This window comes from Panthera pardus, unplaced genomic scaffold (genome assembly GCF_024362965.1).
Source record: "Panthera pardus isolate Hobbes unplaced genomic scaffold, ASM2436296v1 HiC_scaffold_1, whole genome shotgun sequence".
NCBI classification, from domain to species: domain Eukaryota; kingdom Metazoa; phylum Chordata; class Mammalia; order Carnivora; family Felidae; genus Panthera; species Panthera pardus.
Genome location: NW_026526654.1, coordinates 2,372,063 through 2,391,761, shown reverse-complemented (window position 1 = coordinate 2,391,761; position 19,699 = coordinate 2,372,063). Strand labels below are relative to the sequence as shown.

General features: G+C 56.0%; 1 protein-coding gene across 1 annotated transcript in view; it reads right to left on the bottom strand.

Annotated features, from left to right (window-relative positions):
* OBSCN (obscurin, cytoskeletal calmodulin and titin-interacting RhoGEF) overlaps positions 1-19,699 on the bottom strand; it is a 166,376-nt gene that overhangs the window by 62,119 nt on the left and 84,558 nt on the right. Inside the window, 21 exon segments of the mRNA XM_053904975.1 lie at positions 124-387; positions 726-989; positions 1,528-1,791; positions 2,130-2,393; positions 2,732-2,995; positions 3,534-3,797; positions 4,339-4,602; positions 4,941-5,204; positions 5,747-6,010; positions 6,349-6,612; positions 7,773-8,036; positions 8,571-8,834; positions 11,765-12,028; positions 12,370-12,633; positions 15,004-15,267; positions 15,587-15,850; positions 15,938-16,204; positions 16,975-17,241; positions 17,555-17,827; positions 18,709-18,975; positions 19,119-19,385. Of these exon segments, the coding sequence (XP_053760950.1) occupies positions 124-387; positions 726-989; positions 1,528-1,791; positions 2,130-2,393; positions 2,732-2,995; positions 3,534-3,797; positions 4,339-4,602; positions 4,941-5,204; positions 5,747-6,010; positions 6,349-6,612; positions 7,773-8,036; positions 8,571-8,834; positions 11,765-12,028; positions 12,370-12,633; positions 15,004-15,267; positions 15,587-15,850; positions 15,938-16,204; positions 16,975-17,241; positions 17,555-17,827; positions 18,709-18,975; positions 19,119-19,385 (5,565 nt within the window).

The following is a 19,699-nucleotide window of genomic DNA, read 5'->3' as shown; positions in this document are numbered from 1 at the left end:
AACGACTGGCCAAGTGAGTGGACACGGCACAGAGCAGGTAAGAGCTCCTGACACAGTGGTGATGCACAGACATATACAAGGACAGGCATGCGTGCAGTCCACCTGGCCACACACAGTCTTTACCCCTGACGGTCACCGTGGCTGACGTTCTCTCCTGCCCGCACACACACGAGTACTCCCCGGCATCTGCCATGGCCAGGTCGCGGATCTCCAGCTCACACACCGTCCCATCCTGTCTCAGGCTCACTCTGTCCCCGGCTCTGAGGGTCTCAGACCCCTTCTTCCACTCCACGGGGACCGCCTTGCTAAGCTCACAGCGCAGTGTGGCCGTAGCCCCTTCTGTGGCCTCTTCCTTCCTCAGGCTCTTTGTGAATTTGGCGGGCAGGGCTGGGGAGAGCCAAGGATCAGGAGGACTCCAGGCTGTCTCGAGGACTCTATGTCCAGGACGAGACACCCACAAGCACCACACAAACTGCCCAGAGCCAAAGCAAGAATGAGTGAATGGAGCACAGAGTGGGTGAGGAAACAGTCCAGGAAAGGCAAACACAAGCCTGGACACAGACACCAGAACAAATACTTGACAAGGAGATGGAGGCTGGGAGTTCCCAGGGGGACACAGCTGGAGAGACACAGATGCTCACAGAGTCTGACAGGGAGAAGGTGGTGATAATGGACAACATGCAGACACCAAGACATTGGCCCACGTGGCCACACATGACCTTTACCCTTGATAGTAAGCATGGCCGATGTCCTCTCCTGCCCGCACACACACGAGTACTCCCCGGCATCCTCCATGGCCACACCACAGATCTCCAGCTCACACATGTGTCCGTCCTGCCTCAGGCTGATTCTGTCCCCAGCTCTGAGGGTGTCAGAGCCCTTCCTCCACTCCACAGAGGATGCCTTGCTTAACTCACAGTGTAGCTTTGCCGTGGCCCCTTCCGTGGCCTCTTCCTTTCTCAGGCTCTTTGTGAACTTGGCAGGCACGGCTGGGGATGGTCAGAAAGACACAGACACAATCACAGTCTCTGAACACATGGATGAAAAAAGACACTAACAGCACAGAAAAGACAGAAACCAAACTAGACATGAGCCATGTGCTGGATGTGCAGAGCACACACTGTGGGTTGTGGCTTCCCTCAGACCGGCTTATATACAGCGTGGCTGTGGCCTCTTTGATGGTTCATCAAGCCTCATACTTTGTATGACTCTGGCTAGCATGGCAGAAGAGTCGGACACAGAATGGAGAATTGTTGAGGGCAGGACACAGTAGCACAGAGGACAAGACAGACTCCCACAGGACAACAGAACTACCAGGGACTGAGAGGTCAAAAGTGGCTTGGATGCTGGCTTCTCTTGGTTCATACAACCACCCAGGGAAGGGGAGACATTTCACGAAGTACCAGTGGAGGGTGACATCAGAGAATGTGAGAGAGAAAGAACGTGAACATGGAATGAGTGCACATGGACATCACGAGTCACTTGGACACTAGATCACAGCTCTGCTTGGCCACACACAGTCTTTACCCCTGACGGTCACCGTGGCTGACGTTCTCTCCTGCCCGCACACACACGAGTACTCCCCGGCATCTGCCACGGCCAGGTCGCGGATCTCCAGCTCACACACCATCCCATCCTGTCTCAGGCTCACTCTGTCCCCGGCTCTGAGGGTCTCAGACCCCTTCTTCCACTCCACGGGGACCGCCTTGCTCAGCTCACAGCGCAGCGTGGCCGTGGCCCCTTCCATGGCCTCTTCCTTCCTCAGGCTCTTTGTGAACTTGGCGGGCAGGGCTGGGGAGAGCCAAGGATCAGGAGGACTCCAGGCTGTCTCGAGGACTCTATGTCCAGGACGAGACACCCACAAGCACCACACAAACTGCCCAGAGCCACAGCAAGAATGAGTGAATGGAGCACAGAGTGGGTGAGGAAACAGTCCAGGAAAGGCAAACACAAGCCTGGACACAGACACCAGAACAAATACTTGACAAGGAGATGGAGGCTGGGAGTTCCCAGGTGGACACAGCTGGAGAGACACAGATGCTCAAAGAGTCTGACAGGGAGAAGGTGGTGATAATGGACAACATGCAGACACCAAGACATTGGCCCACGTGGCCACACATGATCTTTACCCTTGACAGTAAGCATGGCCGATGTCCTCTCCTGCCCGCACACACACGAGTACTCCCCGGCATCTGCCACGGCCAGGTCGCGGATCTCCAGCTCACACACCGTCCCATCCTGTCTCAGGCTCACTCTGTCCCCGGCTCTGAGGGTCTCAGACCCCTTCTTCCACTCCACGGGGACCGCCTTGCTCAGCTCACAGCGCAGCGTGGCCGTGGCCCCTTCCATGGCCTCTTCCTTCCTCAGGCTCTTTGTGAACTTGGCGGGCAGGGCTGGGGAGAGCCAAGGATCAGGAGGACTCCAGGCTGTCTCGAGGACTCTATGTCCAGGACGAGACACCCACAAGCACCACACAAACTGCCCAGAGCCACAGCAAGAATGAGTGAATGGAGCACAGAGTGGGTGAGGAAACAGTCCAGGAAAGGCAAACACAAGCCTGGACACAGACACCAGAACAAATACTTGACAAGGAGATGGAGGCTGGGAGTTCCCAGGTGGACACAGCTGGAGAGACACAGATGCTCAAAGAGTCTGACAGGGAGAAGGTGGTGATAATGGACAACATGCAGACACCAAGACATTGGCCCACGTGGCCACACATGATCTTTACCCTTGACAGTCAGCATGGCCGATGTCCTCTCCTTCCCGCACACACACGAGTACTCCCCGGAATCCTCCATGGCCAGACCACTGATCTCCAGCTCACACACAGTCCTATCCTGCCTCAGGCTGACTCTGTCCCCAGCTCTGAGGGTCTTGGACCCCTTTCTCCACTCCACAGGGGCCACCTTGCTCAGCTTGCAGCACAGCTTGGCTGTGGCCCCTTCTGTGGCCTCTTCCTTCCTCAGGCTCTTTGTGAACTTGGCCGGCACAGCTGGGGATGGTCAGAAAGACACAGACACAATCACAGTCTCTGACCACTTAGACGAGACAGGACATGAACAGCACAGAGAACATACAAACAAAACTCGATGTGGGCCACATGCTGGGTGTGCTTGTGGGTTGTAGCTTGTGGGTTGTGGCTTCCCTCAGACTGGCTTATGTAAAGTGTTGCCATGGCCTCTTTGGTGGCTCCTCTAGCCTCATACTTTGTATGACTCTGTCTAGCCCAGCTGGGGAGTCAGACACAAAATGGAGCATTGTTGAGGGCAGGACACGATACCACAGAGGACAACACAGACTCCCACAGGACAACAGGATGAGATGTGACCAAGGGGTATATGTGGCTGGGATTCTGGCTTCTCATGGTTCACACAACAACCCAGGAAGGGGAGATATACCACGGAGTAATGGGTATAGGGTGACCCCAGAAATTGTGAAAAAGAATGTGAACAGGGAATGAGAGCACATGGACATCGCAAAGTAAGCTGGACACTGGATCACAGTTCCGCTTGGCCACGCACGGTCTTTACCCTGGATGGTCAAAGTGGCTGATGTCCTTTCCTGCCCACACACACACGAGTACTCCCCGGCATCCTCCACAGCCAGGTCACGGATCTCCAGCTCACATGCTGTCCCATCCTGCCTCAGGCTGACTCTGGCCCCAGCTCTGAGGGTCTCAGAGCCCTTCATCCACTCCACGGGGACCGCCTTGCTCAGCTCACAACGCAGCATGGCTGTGGCCCCTTCTGTGGCCTCTTCATTCCTCAGGCTCTTTGTGAACTTGACAGGCATGGCTGGGGATGGTCAGAAAGACACAGACACAATCACAGTCTCTGAACACATGGATAAGACAAGACACTAACAGCACAGAAAAGACAGAAACCAAACTAGACATGAGCCATGTGCTTGCTGGGTGTGCCAAGCACACACTGTGGGTAGTGGCTTCCCTCAGACCGGCTTATGTACAGCGTGGCCGTGGCCTCTTTGATGGTTCATCAAGCCTCATACTTTGTATGACTCTGGCAGCATGGCAGGAGAGTCGGACACAGAATGGAGAATTGTTGAGGGCAGGACACAGTAGCACAGAGGACAAGACAGACTCCCACAGGACAACAGAACTACCAGGGACTGAGAGGTCAAAAGTGGCTTGGATGCTGGCTTCTCTTGGTTCATACAACCACCCAGGGAAGGGGAGACATTTCACGAAGTACCAGTGGAGGGTGACATCAGAGAATGTGGGAGAGAAAGAACGTGAACATGGAATGAGTGCACATGGACATCACGAGTCACTTGGACACTAGATCACAGCTCTGCTTGGCCACACACAGTCTTTACCCCTGACGGTCACCGTGGCTGACGTTCTCTCCTGCCCGCACACACACGAGTACTCCCCGGCATCTGCCACGGCCAGGTCGCGGATCTCCAGCTCACACACCATCCCATCCTGTCTCAGGCTCACTCTGTCCCCGGCTCTGAGGGTCTCAGACCCCTTCTTCCACTCCACGGGGACCGCCCTGCTCAGCTCACAGCGCAGCGTGGCCGTCGCCCCTTCCATGGCCTCTTCCTTCCTCAGGCTCTTTGTGAACTTGGCGGGCAGGGCTGGGGAGAGCCAAGGATCAGGAGGACTCCAGGCTGTCTCGAGGACTCTATGTCCAGGACGAGACACCCACAAGCACCACACAAACTGCCCAGAGCCACAGCAAGAATGAGTGAATGGAGCACAGAGTGGGTGAGGAAACAGTCCAGGAAAGGCAAACACAAGCCTGGACACAGACACCAGAACAAATACTTGACAAGGAGATGGAGGCTGGGAGTTCCCAGGTGGACACAGCTGGAGAGACACAGATGCTCAAAGAGTCTGACAGGGAGAAGGTGGTGATAATGGACAACATGCAGACACCAAGACATTGGCCCACGTGGCCACACATGATCTTTACCCTTGACAGTCAGCATGGCCGATGTCCTCTCCTTCCCGCACACACACGAGTACTCCCCGGCATCCTCCATGGCCACACCACAGATCTCCAGCTCACACATGTGTCCGTCCTGCCTCAGGCTGATTCTGTCCCCAGCTCTGAGGGTCTTGGACCCCTTTCTCCACTCCACAGGGGATGCCTTGCTTAACTCACAGTGTAGCTTTGCCGTGGCCCCTTCCGTGGCCTCTTCCTTTCTCAGGCTCTTTGTGAACTTGGCGGGCATGGCTGGGGATGGTCAGAAAGACACAGACACAATCACAGTCTCTGAACACATGGATAAGACAAGACACTAACAGCACAGAAAAGACAGAAACCAAACTAGACATGCGCCATGTGCTTGCTGGGTGTGCCAAGCACACACTGTGGGTTGTGGCTTCCCTCAGACCGGCTTATGTACAGCGTGGCCGTGGCCTCTTTGATGGTTCATCAAGCCTCATACTTTGTGTGACTCTGGCTAGCATGGCTGGAGAGTCGGACACAGAATGGAGAATTGTTGAGGGCAGGACACAGTAGCACAGAGGACAAGACAGACTCCCACAGGACAACAGAACTACCAGGGACTGAGAGGTCAAAAGTGGCTTGGATGCTGGCTTCTCTTGGTTCATACAACCACCCAGGGAAGGGGAGACATTTCACGAAGTACCAGTGGAGGGTGACATCAGAGAATGTGGGAGAGAAAGAACGTGAACATGGAATGAGTGCACATGGACATCACGAGTCACTTGGACACTAGATCACAGCTCTGCTTGGCCACACACAGTCTTTACCCCTGACGGTCACCGTGGCTGATGTTCTCTCCTGCCCGCACACACACGAGTACTCCCCGGCATCTGCCACGGCCAGGTCGCGGATCTCCAGCTCACACACCGTCCCATCCTGTCTCAGGCTCACTCTGTCCCCGGCTCTGAGGGTCTCAGACCCCTTCTTCCACTCCACGGGGACCGCCCTGCTCAGCTCACAGCGCAGCGTGGCCGTCGCCCCTTCCATGGCCTCTTCCTTCCTCAGGCTCTTTGTGAACTTGGCGGGCAGGGCTGGGGAGAGCCAAGGATCAGGAGGACTCCAGGCTGTCTCGAGGACTCTATGTCCAGGACGAGACACCCACAAGCACCACACAAACTGCCCAGAGCCACAGCAAGAATGAGTGAATGGAGCACAGAGTGGGTGAGGAAACAGTCCAGGAAAGGCAAACACAAGCCTGGACACAGACACCAGAACAAATACTTGACAAGGAGATGGAGGCTGGGAGTTCCCAGGTGGACACAGCTGGAGACACACATATGTCCACGGAGTCTGACAGGGAGATGGTGATGACATAGCAACAATATGCAACACCAAGACATTGGCCCACGTGGCCACACATGATCTTTACCCTTGACAGTCAGCGTGGCTGATGTCATCTCCTGCCCGCACACACATGAGTACTCCCCGGCATCCACCACAGCCAGGCCACGGATCTCCAGCTCACACACGTTTCCTTCCTGCCTCAGGCTGACTCTGTCCCCAGCTCTGAGGGTCTTGGACCCCTTCCTCCACTCCACGGGGGCCACCTTGCTTAACTCACAGCACAGCTTTGCTGTGGCCCCTTCCGTGGCCTCTTCCTTCTTCAGGCTCTTTGTGAACTTGACAGGCAGGCCTGGGGATGGTCAGAAAGACACAGACATGATCACTGTCTGAGCACTTAGACAAGACACGACATGAACAGCGAAGGGAACACACAAATCCAACTGGGCATGGGCTAAATGCTAGGTGTGCTAAATGTGCTGTGTGTTGTGGTTTCCCTCAGCCCAGCCTGTGCACAATGTGGCTGTGGCCTCTTCTGTGGCTCCTCAGGCCTCATACTTTTTATGACTCTGGCCAGCATGGTTGGGAAACAGCCAAGAAGCAGGGAGCTCAGTAGGCTCTCTGGGCACTTGTGTCCAAGATGGTACCCACACAAGGATCCCACAACTGCAGAGGGCCATGGGGTTTATGAGATACACATGCACCAACAGGAGGGGGCAAATGGCCTTGCAGAAACAAGGGGCACAAGGACTGACACCAACAGCAGGACATGTGCTGGATAACAATAAGGATCCAGGAGACCCTGAAACCACAGTTGAATAGAGACAAATGCCCACGAGTCCTACACAGAAGATGGTGATATGGTGACAATGTGCCCACATCGAGCCACTGGTCCACATGGTCACAAATGGTTTTTACCCCTGACAGTCAGCGTGGCTGAAATTCTTTCCTGTCCGCACACACACAAGTACTCCCTGGTGTCTGCTAAGGCCAGGTCACAGATCTCCAGCTCACACACCATCCCATCCTGTCTCAGGCTCACTCTGTCCCTCGCTCTGAGGGTCTTGGGCCCCTTCCTCCACTCCACGGGGACCACCTTACTCAGCTCACAGTGCATAATGGCTGTAGCCCCTTAGGTGGCCTCTTCCTTCCTCAGGGTCTTTGTGAACTTGGCGGGCAGGGCTGGGGAGAGCCAAGGAGGACTCCAGGCTCTCTTGGGGACTCTATGTCCAGGACAAGACACCCACAAGCACCACACAAACTGCCCAGGGACACAACACGAATGAGTGAATGGAGCACAGAGTGGGTGAGGAAACAGTCCAGGAGAGGCAAACACAAGCCTGGACACAGATACCAGAACAAATACTTGACAAGGAGATGGAGGCTTGGAGTTCCCAGGGGGACACAGCTGGAGACACACAGATGCCCACAGTCTGACAGGGAGAAGGTGGCAATAATGGACAACATGCAGACACCAAGACACTGGCCCACGTGGCCACACATGATCTTTACCCTTGACAGTCAGCATGGCCGTTGTCCTCTCCTGCCCGCACACACATGAGTACTCCCCAGCATCCTCCATGGCCAGACCACGGATCTCCAGCTCACACATGTTTCCGTCCTGCCTCAGGCTGACTCTGTCCCCAGCTCTGAGGGTCGCGGACCCCTTCCTCCACTCCACAGGGGATGCCTTGCTTAACTCACAGTGTAGCTTTGCTGTGGCCCCTTCTGTGACCTCTTCCTTTCTCAGGCTCTTTGTGAACTTGGCGGGCACAGCTGGGGATGGTCAGAAAGACACAGACACAGTCACGATCTCTGAGCACATGGACGAGACAGGACACAAGCAACACAGAAAAGACAAAGAAATGGACACAGGCCATGTGCTAAGTGTGTTGAGCACACACTGTGGGTTGTGGTTTCCCTCAGGCTGTCCTGTGCACAGTATGGCCATGGCCTCTTTGGTTGCTCCTCAAGCTTCATAATGTGTATGATTCTGGCTAGCACAGCTGGCGAGTCAGACACAGGACAGAGGATTGGTGAGGGCCGGACACAATAGCACAGAGGACAAGACAGAGTCCCATGGGACAACAGGACCAGCAGTGACCAAGGAGTGGGTAAGTGACTGGGATGCTGTCTTCCGGTGGTTCACACAAAAGCCCAGGAAGGGGAGAGATTCGATGGAGTAACAAGGGAGGTGACACCGGAGAATGTGAGAGAGAAAGAACGTGAAAACAGAATGAGTGCAGATGGATGTCATGAAGTCAACTGGACACCAGATCACAGCTCTGCTTGGCTGCATGTGGTCTTTACCCCTGATGGTCAGCATGGCCGACGTCCTCTCCTGCCCACACATGCATGAGTACTCTCCAGCATCTGCCACGGCCAGGCCACAGATCTTCAGCTCACACATGGTCCCATCCTGCCTCAGGCTCACTCTGTCTCCAGCTCTGAGGGTCTTGGACCCCTTCCTCCACTGCACAGGGGCTGCCTTGCTCAGCTCACAGTTCAGTGTGGCTGTGTCCCCTTCCATGGCTTCCTGGGTCTTCAGATTTTGGATGAACTGAGCAGGCAGTGCTGTGGAGGGTCAGATGGATAGAAGTCATCAATCCCTCTGGAGGATTTGGGGCATGACGTGAACATTCAGGATCAACAAAGCAGAAGTATGGAGGAGGACAGGCAGATCAGCTCATGTTCGACTGCAATGGCCTCTGGCATCTTGCCCTGAGGGGCATTTTACCCAGGGACTGCCTCTTTCCAGGTGTCATATCTTCTCAATATCCTCATACCCCGACCTTTCGTACTAGCCCAGCTCTGGCCTCACCTGCACTGAGCTTGAAGCCAGGCTCCTCCCACTCACACATGACATTATGGCTCTTTCATGGAAGAATGCCCATGAGGCACCTCGTGGCCATGACATTCACTGCTCCACTGCTACTTCTCACCCCATGTTTCCCAGCCAAAGCAGGGCATCCATCTCTTGCTGCCCACACCTGGGTTCATTGCACACTATCCCCACCCACACTAGGCCCTCTCTGCTCCACCTCACATGTTCTTGTCCAGACTCCACCAGACACTCACTCTCCTGCTCAGATTTCCAAGACTATGATGGATGCAGCCATGGCCTTTTAACCACCCCCCTGGGCCCTTGTCACCTGAATTCCAACTGTAGGCACAATTAGGTCCAAAAGTTACAGGTGACCAGTGTCCACCCTAGTCACACCATGTTGTGGGGTGACCTCCGTACCCCAAATTCATGTCAAGGCCCCAGGGGGCCTCAGAACAGGGCTGGAGATGGAGTCTTTAAAGAGGTGGTTAAGGTAAAAGGGGGTCACTAGGGTGGGCCCTGATCTTATATGACTGGATCCCTATCAGAAGAGGACATTGGGACACACACACACACACACACACACACACACACACAGAGGGACAGCTACGTGAAGACACAGGACATGAGAAGGCAGTCATCTGCAAGCCAGTGAGAGGACTCTGGAGGAACCAGCCCTGCCCTGACTGGATCCCAGACTCCAGCCTCCAGGACTGGGAGACTACACGTTTTCAATGTCAAGGCCACTTCTCTATATCTCAGTCATGCCTGTTTTGATAGCAGGAGCAGTTCCTGCCATAACAAAGACCTCAAGTTCTAGAACCAGCTTTGGAACTGATGTTGAGTGAAGGCTGGGTTTTGACAGACAGCCGGATAGATCTAGATTGCCTGGAGTAGATCATGGGAGCAGGGGTCAGTATAGGCATTACGGCACTTCTGGTGAGGCCCAAATCAGCAATGAGAAACAGCTGACTGGACACTTGCAGGAAAAGTAGTATCTGTAGGAAGTAGCAAGGAACCTGGATGAATTCTGCCCAGTCTGTGGGTGGATGAATTCTGCCCAGAATCTGTGGAAGGTGGGCCTTGTGAGCAGTGAACTTGCACTGGTTAGCTGAGAGATCTCCAAGAAGAGAGTTGAGGGAGCAGCCTGATTTCTTCTCACTCCTTGTGGTGAAACACAGGTAAGAGCAGGGCAGAAGCCGGGAACAGAGATGGGGTTGCCCAGGCAGGATGTGCGGAAGGCTGGTCTGATGAGCCACACTCCTGAGAGCTGCATGGGAGACCAACAAAGTTTTGGAGAGCATGCAGAAATGCTACAGCCACGCCTGAATCAGAGAGGCGAAGGCTGAAATGGAGGAAACCATCAGACTTCCAGGGGTCCTATGGGATGCACCCATGGAGCTGCCCAGCTGTGGACACGTATCACTCGTCAAGAAGAGCAAAGGAGGAAAGCAAGGGAAATTCAGAGGCTGCAGGGCTGCCACAGCATGGAATCCACAGGCCAGGCCACATCTACCCACGGCCCACGGCACCACTTGTGGGCCCAGAGGACAGAGCATTGAGCCAGAGGCTCCTTGTCCAGCCTTAAAATCCAGGAGTCTTTCCTGCCCAGTGTCGTGCCTCCAGGGACCAGGGACCTCTTCCCTCATTTCCGTTTCTCCCCTTCAGAACAGGAATGCGTATCTGGTACATGTCCTGCGGCTGCGTTTGGGAGGTGTGCAGTCTGACCTCGCAGGTTCACAGCTGAGAGGAAGCCACCTTGAGTGTCACCCAAACCTGGTGCACATGCTTCCATCACACTCTGGATTCTGTGGTGACACTGGACTCAGGTAAGGCTTTGGAGCCTTGGGGACAGGGTGTGCATATGCTGCACGTGGGAAGGACATGCATTTCCAGGGATGTAAGAGGGCAGAGTGTCACGCACAGACTTGTCCCACCAGCAAATTGTATCCTGGAGTTGTGCCCCTGAGACCTCAGAATATGAGCACATATGGAAATATGATTACCTTTCAGAGGGGTAATTAGGGTAAAGAAAGTCACTGGGCGGGTCATTATCTAATCATGCTGGCATCCTAACAAGAGGGGATCAGGACACAAATAAAGGGACAGCCACGTGAGGACATGGGAGGAGACAATGTGTACACTCTAAGGACGGATGCTGCTGGGTCCCAACACCTGGATTCAGACTTCCAGCCACTACGAGTGTGGGACCCGTGACAGTGTTTGTCCTGCAGCCCAAGCCAAGTGGGACAGAGCCCTTCAGAGGGCAATCAAACCCTGTCACCAGACAAAGGAGGGCCTGGCCTGTCTGGCCACCTTATCCCTGAACACCCCAATGCTGCCCTCAGTCCTCCTTCACACATCCGTCATGTGTGTGACATGCTCCCAGCCCCACAGCTGGGCCCAGGATGCGTGCCCATCCACAGCCCAATCACAGGCCAGGAGCCCCGGGCCATTCTGCTGGACTGTGATGCCCATCTGTACATGTTTGCCTGGGGGTCCCTGTACCATCCACCCCGGGGCCTGGACAGGACTGACCAGTGTGTTCTTAGTGTGAGACTGTGGGATGCTCCACATGGCTATTGTGTGGTCCTGGAGAGACAGCAACATTGAGAGACACAGGGGAGCAAAGACCAAGAGGCAGGGGGAAGTCACTCAGATGGCCACACACAGTCTTTACCTCTGACGGTCAGTGTGGCTGATGTCCTCTCCTGCTCACACACACATGAGTACTCCCCAGCATCATCCATGGTCAGGCCACGGATCTCCAGCTCACACATGGTCCCGTCCTGCCTCAAGCTGATTCTGTCTCCAGCTCTGAGGGTCTTGGGCCCCTTCCTCCACTCCACAGGGGCCTCCTTGCTCAGCTCACAGTGCAGAGTGGCCGTGGCCCCTTCTGTGGCCTCTTCCTTCCTCAGGCTCTTTGTGAACTTGGCGGGCAGGGCTGGGGAGAGCCAAGGATCAGGAGGACTCCAGACTGTCTCAGGGACTCTATGTCCAGGACAAGACACCCACAAGCACCACACAAACTGCCCAGGACCACAGCATGAATGAGTGAACGGAGCACAGGGTGGATAGGAGGCAAATGACCCAGGAAAGACAGACACAAGCCCAGACACAAACATCAGGACAAATACTGGATGGGGAGATGAAGGCTAGAGTCCCCAGGAGGACACAGCTGGAGAGGCACAGATGCCCACGGAGTCTGACAGGGAGAAGATGGTGACATAGTCACAGTGTGCAGACACCAAGCCACAGGGCCACATGACTACATGCAATCTTTACCTCTGACAGTCAGTGTGGCCAATGTCCTCTCCTGCCCACACACACACGAGTACTCCCCAGCATCCTCCATGGTCAGGCCACGGATCTCCAGCTCACACACGGTCTTGTCCTGCCTCAGGCTGACTCTGTCCCCAGCTCTGAGGGTCTCAGACCCCTTCTTCCACTCCACGGGGGCCACCTTGCTTAACTCACAGCGCAGCTTTGCTGTGGCCCCTTCTGTGGCCTCTTCCTTCCTCAGGCTCTTTGTGAACTTGGCGGGCAGGGCTGGGGAGGAACAAGGTGACACAGAGAGCATCAGACCAAGTAACTTAAGAAGTCAGGATGTGGACACTCAACAATGAAATGCACCCTGGATCAAATAGGAAATCAAAGGATGGACACATGGACACATGGGTGGATCACAGTGTGTGGGGGCTGGGCAGCAGGGAGACAGAGGAGCTGGCATCCACAGTGGACCTCAGGACATGGACACATGCATGGGAATGGTCATAGTGCCCACAGAACAGATAGACATAGTGGCCAACGGGGACATCTGCCAGCATCTTCCATGGTCAATCCTGTCTCAGACTGTACCTGATGCTAGATTCAAGGTCCCAGGTCCCTCATCCACCTCGCATACCCCAGGCTGCCCTGCTTGGACCACATCATGGCCGCAGCCTCTGACAGCTGCTCCCAGACTAGAGGGCACCCATGCTCCATGAGGTCACCCAGTGCTCCTATGGCAAAGATGCTATGTTCGTCCACACAGTTCAAGCACCATAGGGGCCCGGGTGCTCCTAGGATACCCTCGGGATGTGGGGAGTGGCCTCATCCTACCTTGTCTCATCTGCTTCCCTGCAGGAAGTGACCAGGCCCCCATAAGGGCCCCTGAGGACCCTGGTCCCATCAGGGAGCCACCAGCCACACCATGGCAGGCCCTGTACTGAGCCCCTATTCCCAAGGGTCTCGGGCCCCTCGCACCACTGCACAAGTTCCTCCCAGAGCCTGCTCAGGCCCCAGGACCTTGGTGTAGGGGTTGTCAGGCCTGAGAGGAGCAGACAGACGCACAGAGAGCAAATGAGAAATGGCCACAGATATCAACCTGGCAACACAGCTGCCTTTTGGAGGCAGGGCCTCGGGGACAGCAGGCAGGATGACCCATGGCAGGCAGCTCCACTGCATAGGGACTCCCACCTGCCCCTCACAGGGCCTGTCATCCCTAACCCCTGGACCAGCCCTCCTGTCCTGCCCTGCATCCTGAATCCCACCATGTCTGAGATGCCCCACTCCCAAAAGACCTCCTGCCAATGCTGTGAGCATACCTACCCACCTGTCAGCATCAGACCTGGACCCCACCTCCACATGGATGTCCCCCTGCCTCCCTGGGCATGGCACACATGACCTTCCCCTCCATCACCCACCACATTCCATCCATACCCACTGTCACCTCCACACCTGCCTCACCTCACCTCCATACCTGCCTCACCTGTCCACACCCACCTCACCTTCCTGACCACCTAACTTCACATCACCTTACCTCACCCATGTCACCTCATCTCCACACCCACCTTACCTCACCTCCATATCCACTTCACCTCTCCACACCCACCTCACCTTCCTCACCCACCTCATCTCACTTTCCACACTCACCCACCTCACCTCCATATCCACCTCACCTGACCTCATCCACCTCAATTCACCTTCCTCACCCACCTCACCCCCACACCTGCCTCACCTCATGTCCACACCTACCTCACCTTCTTGATCTACCTTACCTCACATCACCTCACCTCATCCATCTCACCCCACCTCCACACCACCTCACTTCTACAATCACCTCACCTCACCTCATTTTTCTCATTCACCTCACCTCAACACCCTTCACCTTCACACCCATCCATCCACCTTACCTCAACACCCATCTAATCTCACTTCCACACCTATCACCTCACTTCACTTTATCTCTGTATCTACACCCAGACTTCATGTCACCTCAACTCAACTCACCCCCACACACACAGACCTCCCCTCAACTCACGCTACACACCCAATCTAGCCTCACTTCACTTCACACACTTTCTACATAAACTCACCTCACTCACCCTCCACACCCACCTCACATGATTCACCTCATAGTCTACATCTACCTCACCACATCTTACCTCCAAACCCAACTCATCTCACCTCACCCCACCTCACTCTGCACACCTTGACCTTGCCTCCATCCACCCTCCACATCCACACTTCACCCCCCCACAGCTCTTCCATGTCCCTGCATGTGTTTCCTGGCTCCCCTCCTCAGTCAGCCTCTCAGTATCGCTGCGTTGAGTGCCAAGCTTCGATCTAGTTCCTAGCTCCTCCGCGGCACGTTCCCTCCAGAGAGCTCATGAAGTCTGTAATCCTCAGTTGTAGTGTAGGATGCCCCCCATTTCTCCCTGAGATGTAACCCCCTGAGGGCAGAAAGAACCTTATTCTCTGCAGTTTATTTGGGATGAGCCTCACACAAGCAGATGCTAGAGACTCATGCTGCAGGATGCAGGAGACAGAGGCAGAGAGGCAGAAGGACCCTATGGCAACCAGGGCAAAACAACAGGACATGACACAGCTTTTTGAGACATGGAGACACTGCTCCACATGACCACACAAAGTCCTCACCCCTGACAGTCAGTGTGGCCGACGTCCTCTCCTGCCCGCACACACATGAGTATTCCCCAGCGTCCACCACAGCCAGGTCACAGATCTCCAGCTCACACATGGTCCCATCCTGTCTCAGGCTGACTCTGCCCCCAGCTCTAAGGGTCTCAGACCCTTTCCTCCACTCCACAGGGGTCTCCTTGCTCAGCTCACAGTGCAGAGTGGCTGTGGCCCCTTCCGTGGCATCCTTGCTTCTCAGTCTCCCTATGAACTCAGCAGGCAGGGCTGGGAAGAGTCAGACATAGAAGATCAGACTCTCTGGAGATTTTGGGGGGTGGTGGTACATGACGGGACAGATGACAAGACAGACTTCTACAGAACAACAGGACCAGCAGTGAGCAAGGAGTGGTAAGTGGCTGGGATACTGGCTTCTCACAGTTCATACAACAGCCCAGGAAGGGGAGAGATTCCACAGAGTAACGGGTGGAGGGTGACACCAGAGAATGTGGGAGAGAAAGAACATGAACATGGAATGAGAGCAGATGGACATCACAAAGTCAACTGGACACCAAATCACGACTGCTTGGCCACACGTGGTCTTTACCCCTGACAGTCATCATGGCTGAAGTCCTCTCCTGCCCACACACACACGAGTACTCCCCAGCATCTGCCACGGCCAGGCCACGGATCTCCAGCTCACACATGGTCCCGTCCTGCCTCAGGCTGACTCTGTCCCCGGCTCTCAGGGTCTCAGACCCCTTCCTCCACTCCACGGGAGCCTCCTTGCTCAGCTCACAGCGCAGCGTGGCTGTGGCCCCTTCTGAAGCCTCCTTGCTTCTCAGTCTCCCTATGAACTCAGCAGGCAGGGCTACAACAGGGCCCAACAGGGAATGTCACCTTTGACCTCCCACAGGGATGAAAGGAGCATGTGGGCAAGGCAGGCACGGATGCTTACCCTTCACTGTGAGCATGGCCAAGGTCATCTGGTCCCCGAAGTGGCAGGAGTACTGCCCGGTGTCCTGGGGCCGCAGGTCCCGGACCACCAGCTCCAGTACTGCGCCCTCCTGACGCAGGCTGTACTTGCCTCCGGGCCGCAGAACCTCATCTCCACGGCGCCACTCCACAGGTGCAGCCATGGATGACAGCACACAGCGCAGTGTGGCAGCTCCACCCTCCGGCACCTCCAGGTCCTTCAGCCCCTCACGGAACCGCACCGGCCGTGCTGCAAGCAGGCACAGGCTTGGCTCGACCCCTCCATCCTGCACCCCAGCTGAGGGCCCCTGGGGTTGGGGACAGCTGAGGACACAGCAGCCAGAGGGCTCAGGCAGGCCCACCTCATCCTTTCTACACTGGGGGTTACGGGCAGCGAACTCCAAAACTCTGTCCTCCGGCAGGGGTGGGGGGAGGCGGGGGCAAACGGTTGGGAAGAGAACTGTGTCCCCCACCCCGATTCATATGCTGGAGCCCCAACCCCCGGAACCTCAGGATGTGACTGTGTTTGGAGATGGAGTCTTTACAGAGGTGATTTCAGTAACCTGAGGTCATTGGGATGGGCCGAATCCCACGTATCTGAGCGATCACATAGGAGCTGAGGACACAGACAGAGAACAAAGCCAGGACATAGGCAGGGGGCGGTGTGTGCAAGCCAAGGAGAGAGGCCTCAGTGGGGAAACAGCCCCGCCCACACCTGCATCTCAGACTTTCCCCTCCAGGACTGGGACACAGTAAATGTCCATGGTTTAGCTGGTCTGTGGATCCATGGTATTTGTCATGTGGCCTATGCTGAGACACTTGGAGATGAACCAAGCCAGGAGGAGGGGACACAGAGATGTCAGAAAACAAGACATAGGAATGAAGCAAGTCAGACACTGCTGGTCAGGAGACACAGGTGGAAGATGGTCAACTCTACCAAAGCAGCAGACACCTGGACATGCACAGGGGGGGCCACAGGCTCCCCCACACAGACAGTAGGGCATGAGCCCAGGAACTCACCGTGGACCCTGACAATGGAGCTGCTCCAGGAGCCCCCGGCCTCACACTTGTAGCGCCCACCGTCCTGCACAGTGGTGCCCTTGATGACCAGCTGGGCCCGGTGGCCCTCCTGGCTCAGCTGGCACCGGGCTGATGGCCGCAGGGTCTTTCCATCCTTGGTCCAGCACACGGGGCTGTCTGGGGCGGTAGTCTCACAGACTAAGGTCAGATCCTCCCCCTCTGTGACCGTGGCATCCGTGAGCTCCCGGGAGAAGACACTTGGCTTTTCTGGAGGTGCAGAGGAAAACTCAGGACGTGTGGGCCCCTGCCCCATGAGGTTGGGGTCACAAACGGGCTGCCGGGGATACAGAGCAGGCCTGGCATGGCCCAGCCCACACTTTGGAGACTGAGGGATCAGCTCTGCATACCACATGCCGCAATCACCTTCAAAGAGCCCCACCTCCCCGGGATCTGTGGGCCGGGCACCTTGTCTGTGAGCCCCAGGACCATGCTCTGCACACAGCCAAGATCTGCCTTCTACAAGGCTGCACCCTCAGCCTTATGGACCAGGCCCCATGCCGGCACTGGGCACACAGCCCACCTGTGACCCGAAGGGTGGCTGAGGTCCGCTGGTCCCCTGCCTCAAAGTGGATGGTGCCTGAGTCCTTGAGCGCCAGCTGCCGCAGGGTCAGCACGTGGTAGCCACCTGGCTGAACCTCAATCTCATTGAGCTCATTCGGGTGCAGGGGCGTCTTGTCCAGGAACCAGTGGACAGGCTCGTAGTCGGCAGGGGAGATGCGACAAGAGAAGGTGGCCGAGGAGCCCTCACGCACCTCCATGTCCTCCAGATCCTCCGTGATGAGCACTTTCCGGCCTGCAGGGCACAGACCAGCAAGTCACGGTCCCTTGCAGCCAGCTGCCAAGGGAAAGGAGCACTCCCCAAGACTGGGGGTGGGCTCACGGCTGGACTGAGTAAGGCTCAGAATGATGAAACCCAGAGCACAGCAAATGTATCAGAGCTCAACTATTCACACGTGCGAGTTTTGGCTCCACTGATGAACCCCAAGCCCACTTCTGGGGTCCTTCTCAGAGCACATGGGGTGGGTCAGAGCGAGCCCCCCTCTCCCCAAACTCTTCTCCACACCTGCCTACGTCCATCCCCAAGGTCACAGAATGCAATTAAATCATGGATTAAAAGAAGAAATAGGAGGGCCCCTGGGTGACTCAGTCAGTTAAGCATCCAACCTTGGCTCAGGACATGATCTCACAGCTCCTGGGTTCAAACCCCATGTCTGTGCTGACAGCTCAGAGCCTGTAGCCTGTTTCAGATTCTGTGTCTCCCTCTCTCTCTGCCCCTACCCCATTCATGCTCGCTCGCTCTCTCTCAAAAATGAATAAACATTAAAAAATATTTTTAAAAAAAGAAGAAGTAGGACTGTGAAAACAGTTGTGGCTGTTGCCACACTTTTACTCCTCACACCTGGAGGCATCCCCAGGCCATACTCCCTGCAGAGCCCCGATGTGGGGGCCAGGCACATTCCAGCACACAGGTTCCGAGCAAACAACTGCGTGAATTCATGAGGACACGTGCTCATTCACACTGTGTCCCTTTAGTAGGACCTCAGAGACAATACCACCCAGGGCCAAGCTCCCAGGGATGGGGAAACTGAGGCTGGTCCCTGACAGCCTCCAAGCCCACTTTGAACAAAGCTTACTCCCAACCACACCCCCGGCCAGCATGGCACCGGGCCCTACCTAGCACCAGGAGCCGGGCCTGGGAACAGGCCTGGCTGATGTCACAGGTGTAGGTGTCGCTGTCCGCCTTCTCCAAGGCGCTGATGGTGAGCCTCAGGGTCAGGCCCTCCTGGCTGGGTGCGTGCTTCCCAGAGGCATGCAGCTCTGTGAGGCCCTTGCGCCAGATCACCACAGCTGCGGGACGCTCTGTCTTGCACGTGAACATGGCTGTGCCCTTCTCTTCCACGTGCAGGTCGGTCAGCTCCTCCGTAAACCAGTTGGCCTTTTCTGGGAGGCAGTGGGAAGAAGTGGAGGTTGAGGGCTGTGCAGACCCCATGCCAGCCCCTCTGGACAGGGAACAGCCCCCACCATGGGCAGGGAGGGAGGGACAGAGGCCAGGGGACCCATCCCAGGGTCTCCTGTGGGGTCACCTTCCACACGGAGACTTGCTGTGCTCTTGGAAGCTTCTGTCTCACACGTGTATTCTCCTGAATCCTTGAGCGACACCGCACGGACCACCAGAGTGGCCCAAGTGCCTTCCGTGACCAGGTCATACTTCTGACTCTTGCGAATGGCCTTCCTGTCCTTTAGCCAGCGCACCGGGGTCCCGGCCCGAGACAGCTCACAGCTCATCACCACATCCTCACCTGGAGCAGCCTGCTGGTCTTCTAGAGGCTTCGTGATACCTGCCGGCCTCTCTGAAGAGAGCAGAGAGCAGAACAGCCCCCGTGAGGCATGGCCACACCCCAGCCGTGCTTAGGGTGAGGGCAGGGCAAGCACTACAGAGGTGGAGACCACAGGACCTTCTGGGGCCTCAGGGTCTGGAGTGCAAGAGGCCCCACAGTCACAAGGCAGGGGCCTGGGAGGGGAGATATGAGACCACAGACCCTCACACCTTGGTATCACTCAGAGCCCCAAGACTCAAAGCGTGGCCACCACCATTGCCAGCTGTGAATTGAATATCACCCACCTGCACCAGTATTTATACCAGGTACACAAGCTTAGGAATGCC